This window comes from Myxocyprinus asiaticus, chromosome 3, assembly GCF_019703515.2.
Source record: "Myxocyprinus asiaticus isolate MX2 ecotype Aquarium Trade chromosome 3, UBuf_Myxa_2, whole genome shotgun sequence".
NCBI lineage: Eukaryota > Metazoa > Chordata > Actinopteri > Cypriniformes > Catostomidae > Myxocyprinus > Myxocyprinus asiaticus.
In genome coordinates, this window is record NC_059346.1 from 52,240,946 (window position 1) to 52,246,945 (window position 6,000).

The 6,000-nt window shown below is 41.5% G+C and overlaps 1 protein-coding gene across 1 annotated transcript in view; it reads right to left on the reverse strand.

Annotated features, from left to right (window-relative positions):
- The window catches only part of LOC127426859 (serine/threonine-protein phosphatase 2A 65 kDa regulatory subunit A beta isoform-like), a 30,118-nt gene extending 24,585 nt beyond the window's left edge, over positions 1 to 5,533 (reverse strand). The window contains exons 1-5 of the mRNA XM_051673900.1: positions 5,385 to 5,533; positions 4,412 to 4,502; positions 4,163 to 4,263; positions 3,826 to 4,058; positions 1,140 to 1,287 (exon numbers count right to left, since the gene is read on the reverse strand). Coding sequence (XP_051529860.1) covers positions 1,140 to 1,287; positions 3,826 to 4,058; positions 4,163 to 4,263; positions 4,412 to 4,502; positions 5,385 to 5,462 — 651 coding nt within the window. The 5' untranslated portion in view covers positions 5,463 to 5,533. The remainder of the gene's footprint in view (positions 1 to 1,139; positions 1,288 to 3,825; positions 4,059 to 4,162; positions 4,264 to 4,411; positions 4,503 to 5,384) is intronic.
- Positions 5,534 to 6,000: the final 467 nt, after the last annotated feature.

Here is a 6,000-nt window from a genome sequence, read left to right on the forward strand (position 1 = left end):
GTGACTCGCCTCAATCTGGGTGGTGGAGGATGAATCTCAGTTGCCTCCGCCTCCGAGACCGTTAATCCACGCATCTTATCACGTGACTTGTTGAGCGCGTTACCGCGGAGGCCTAGCGCATGTGGAGGCTTCACGCTATTCTCTGCGGTATCCACGCACAACTCACCATGCGCCCCACCAAGATCGAGAACCACATTATAGCAACCATGAGGAGATTACCCCATGTGACTCTACCCTCCCTAGCAACTGGGCCAATTTGGTTGCTTAGGAGACCTGGCTGGAGTCACTCAGCACGCCCTGGACTCGAACTCGCGACTCCAGGGGTGGTAGACTCCCTGAGAGATATTACTGAAATAAGTGTTGTAAGATATCTCATCTGTCTCTGATCCAGCTCTAGACTTTGTAAACAGCAACAAAAAAAAAATAATGTGTCCGCGGACAATGATGATTTCGACATGCCAATCATTTTGCACGTTCACATTGTGTAGTTGCAGCGAATTATTGAGACTTACTGTCATTTTTAAGCCATGTTGTTCATAACAGTTGTCAGTTGAGGGCACTATTTTGCTGCTGTTGTTGTTAACAACCGTTTCTGCATGATTTCTGTCTTAATAAAGCTCATTTGGTATCTTTGGAGTGCGGAAAGAGGGGGCGTGGCTAATCCAACAGCTCATTCTCATGGAAGTGGAAAGGCTGAAATCGCTTACAGCACCTTTAAGTAACCACTGATGGATACAGTGAGTTCATTCAGCAAAGGATTCATCAGACTGATTAAACCAATAACTTGCGAGTTTGAGATTCTTTTCAACAAATTCATTAAAAGCACCATCTCAAAAGGTCTTTAAATAGAGGGATGTGTTGTCTTTTGTGGTACGCAGTCTTTTTATCTCATCAGATTCAATCCAGACTGCAAGCACTCAACTCTAAATATATTTTTTTCTTCTGTGGTGCTATACATTCAATGCAGCGCAAAAAAAAAAACTGGATTGATGTCTACCACATATTCCTGTTGCAGCATATAAAAGTAAAAAAAAAAACCTTGCAAAACTGGTCACGTCATGCAACATGTGCACAGAGTCTTAACTGTAATGGCATTATTACATCAGTGTACAGTTTGGAGAAAAGTATTGAAAGCAGACCTGTTCATCAGATGCCAATGCAGTGAAGAGAGAAATTATGTCACTCTTAACATACTCCAGCTCCAACACTTTGGCAAACTCGCCCAGCTTGGAGGCAGCGGCACGGCGCACCATGGGAGTGTCATCAGAACACAGGGTGCGGAAGTGCCTGAGGAGAGATGAGTTAACATGCTACCACTTAACCAGCACACAAGAATGAGGTGGTAAAGAGCCCATTTCTTTCCCAAATTGTTTTTCAACATTATGTAACACTTCTGTTAATAACGGTTAGCCATAAGGCCCATTCACACTAAGAGTGAATATTCAAAGGAATGAAGACTTTCTCACTGACAAATATGATATAAACTGTTGAGTCATGTGTCCAGAACATATATTCCAAATAAATGTGGAGCTGAAAGTGGTTGCTATCATTGGCCTCAGAGACACCATTTACACCTGGTAATATGATGCATCTTGGGTGATTCAATTACACGTTGGCAGGCTAAAAACAACACTGTTTACACCAGGTAGCATAAATGCATCTCCTGTGAGCACCTGTGTTCGGCTTTCAAGGCGAGGATCTCTGATTTCAAAATGACATACATCAATCACTATCTTAGTGTGCTACTGAATTATTATAAACCGCAAAAAAGTAATTAAAGACTACGACTATGTTTACATGGACACCAGAGAGTGGCTTATTGCGAGAGAGCAGCGTTCCCGTTTACATGCACTGTTTAAGTGGTGTACTCTTTACTCCCGTATACATTCAGCTCAGTCAGTAAGCAGGTTTCTCCACAGCAACTTAATTTCCCCGCGACGCTTGTGTAAATAACAGACATGGCATCCAAGGTAGTCTTCGCTATTTTATTCCCTGTTGCTTCACTTTATTTTCAGATATTCCAGAGTTGTTGCTGTGTTTGTTTCCTTAACTTTCTATTGCAACCTGCAGCAGATTTGTGCTTCAATAGTGGGGTTTCCCTCATACGTAAAACTAAGGGATTCCTCCAACATACAAGCGTATAAACGCCAACGAGAGGGACAGTTGATATTTTAAAATGGTGTGTATAAATGGGTATAGTTTATTGTGTATGTGCTTTTCTCACTGTAATCCCAGAAATGTTGAAATCTTTCAGCTGTGTTGACTTGTTGTTGGGCTCCATCCTATGACGTTTGTTATTCGGTCTGTTCCACGCACATGCACACTCATCAAAAACCTATTAGAATGCCACTTATGTGTTTACATGACCCCATAAGCTGCATTCTTGAGGAGAAACCCAGGTGTGTTAAACCGCTTTCTCTTAATCCCTTTAACGGCGTAAAGAAAATCGCCGTTCTTGCTTACATGACGTTTCAAAACTATGCTTACCGTAAAAATCCTGGAATAATCCTTTTTGTTAAGTGCATGTAAGCGTGGTCACTGTTTCTCCCAGCTGCAGCTCAAATTTTATCTAAGCACAAATGCAACATTTCAAGCAGAATGATCTGTACCTGTATTAACCTCAGCGTCAGAAGTGTGTGCTTCTAATCTGTCACTGCATGTGGATAACAGACACTCTAAAGATGATCAGTGAAGTTCTCGTGCTGGTATATGTAGTCACTTTTTCAAATTCTCAGATCGTACGGTCATTTCCTTTTAAGGCTGCTCGTAACCGGCAAAGTTTAAGCTCTTGTTTTAGGGCAGCAGTTGATTGAGAGGTGAAGGGTGGCGCTTCACTGCTATCTGGCTTGTATTCAGGATGGATAGTGTTTACACCTCAAATGTGGTGTGATCGCATGCGTTTTTGACTACCTCTAAATGTGGCTTTTGTGATACGATTTGCAGGGGCCTGGGTAGCTCAGTAGTAAAGACGCTGGCTACCACCCCTGGAGTTCGCTAGTTCGAATCCCAGGGTGTGCTGAGTGACTCCAGCCAGGTCTCCTAATCAACCAAATTGTCCCGGTTGCTAGGGAGGGTAAAGTCACATGGGGTAACCTCCTCGTGATCGCTATAATGTGGTTCGTTCTCGGTGGGGCACGTGGTGAGTTGAGAGTGGTTGCCGCGGTGGATGGCGTGAAGCCTCCAGATGCGCTATGTCTCCATGGCAACGCGCTCAACAAGCCATGTGATAAGATGCGCGGGTTGACCGTCTCAGACACAGAGGCAACTGGGATTCGTTCTCCGCCACCCGGACTGAGGTGAATCACTACGTGACCACGAGGACTTAAAAGCACATTGGGAATTGGGCATTCCAAATTGAAGAAAAAAAAAAAAAGGATTTGCACCCCATAAACACCTGTATTTAACGCTGACCACTTGTGATCGGATCACCCGAAAACGCATCTTAATACCAGGTGGAAACGGAGTCCATATGAGAGTGTTTAACATATTATTTATACTTTACCTACCTAGCAACATTTTAATGTAACAGCTGTACTTTTTCCTCACAGAACACCAATATTATTTTCATTACACCATGATATATTCCTATGTCATGCTATCATCCTGTTGTACTTTCACTGTACCATTTCATTGCAATATTCTGCATTATAACAAGTGAATGAGGATTATCATATGGGTTGCATTTAGCATTAAAACACTTGAATGAACAGAGTGATTTTTCACTTCGCTCATGGTGGGAATAGGCCTTTAATGAACCTATAAATATTTCCCATCAGAAAAAGTAGCATAATAGCAAATTATTTCTCACACAGATATCAAACTTACTGGCGAATCTCCGCTTTGACTGTGCTTGAAACTCGTGGGTAGCAGACACTGAAGAGTCCACAGGCGGAAGTACGTGATGTGAACCAGTCACCACTGGCCAAACGCTTCACCAGAGGCTCAAAGTGCACTTCCAAGTCCACTGGAGAGTGTTCATGGGAGATCTTCCGCAAAGACTCCACTGCCTTGTCTCGCACCACTGTCTCTTCGACTGTTGCCAAACTCTCCAAAGGGGGCTGAAAAGACAAATCAGATAACGATAAGACAAAAACCATGACAGACTATACTTTGTTTGATTTATTGGATTTCTGAATGAAATTAAAGTGTAAGTGAAGCTTACAAGGAGACAGTGCACATATTCAGGGCCTCCAACCAGCATGGTGAAGTTACCCAGTTGTTCAGCAAGGGCGAGCAGAACTTCATCCTCATCATAAATGGTATCTGTTCAAGACAAATACACAAATGAATAGATTTACATCAATTCTCTACCACACTTGGACAAACTTGAAACCGTTTATAGATCATATTTCCATCAACAACATTTTTGATTAAAAAAAAATTACAAACCGGCAGTCCTCCAAGATCTTACCCGTGAGGAAGGGGAGAAGTTCAGTGCGTGTCCTTTCAACCCCCAAAGCTAAGGCAATGGTGGACAGTTTCTTGATGCTGTTCAAACGTAACTATTGGCAAAGAAATGTGAGAAGAAAAAATTTGATCTAAACACAGATACTCAGTAATGCAGTACAGAGGATTACTTGGGGCAAAACAACCTTCTGGCCTCTGTTGACAGCTAATCAAATGGGGTCTACCACTAGCGCTGGCAGATCCCAAACTAAAGCAAAGACAGTGTTTTGCTCTCTCAATATAATGTGAGTTAGAGAAGATAAAAATATTTATATCCATGTTGTCCCAATTCTGGTCATATTACTACCATCATAGCCCTATGTTATTATCATGAGGAGATCACTTACAGCTAACATTAACTAATAAGTACTCAAAAGCTATTTTGCCAACAAAAAAAAAAAAATCTTTTTTGCATTTAAAGCAGAAAAACGGAAATAAATTCAAGCCAAAATGTTTTAGCCATCTTTACTGAGTTAATTAAAAATCTAACTCAAGTTAATAATGCGTTCAAATGGAAACCAACTCAATGGTCCAGTCAGGTTTAATCTCTTCTAGGTTAAACATACTTTTAAAGTACTGTAATAAAATTTTGTGTTGTTTATCCAAGTAACCGGGTCAATGAGCTAAAATCACACATAACTGCTAACAGTGTTAGCTAACTGCTCTGTCACCCCTCAATTTCATTTACACACGGGATGACATTTTTACACACACGATTATTTTACCGTAATAAATGAGGGGTCTAAATGCTTATAATGTCCCTTAGTTTAATATGTAAGCTTTAGGTATGTCGAAATCGCGGAATCGTCTTTTGATCTCTACCGGTTGCTAGCCGGCTGGCTAATCTAGGGCAGGCCGATGTTTGTTTACAGCTTCGCGTGAAGACACATGTACATCTTTTCAAATAGAAATGAATGTCATAGAACTTTTCCGATTACCTGAACATCTTCATTCCTTAATTCGTCAATTAATACGGCAATAGGGTAAAGAGAGTCGTCACTGTCTGCTCCTGCCATCTTGGATGCTGAAGATTGTTCGTTCGGTTGGTTCCTGCTACGGGCTTTCTCACGCCGCAGACTGTAGCGCGATGACGTAGTGGATGTTTTGGGTGTAAACGTACACTGAGTAATATATTACTTCGTATTAACGTATTTCAATGACACATTACTTGACATGTTTTCCCTCTTCACCAACATAAAAATCTGTATAAATTAAGCATACTACTCACCTTAAAGTGCTTCTCATTTTAACATCCTCTCAGCTATACATAAAAACCCCTGCCATGGGGTGTATTGTTTGTATTTGAATATTAACATGTAGCAGCCAGACATGTTTGGAAGTACGTAAAAGTGAGATTAAAGTGAACGTGAGCTCAGCGCACGTAAGCACACGGAACTGGGAGCACATCTGTTACTCTGAGCACGAGATGGAGTTGTGGAGCACAGAACCGCTCAGAAAACACTGTATTAATGCTTTTACACAATACAGGACAGAGCCGCGTGCATGCTATTTATTAATTTAATTAAATCCTAGCCCTTTGCGGTTTAATAATCA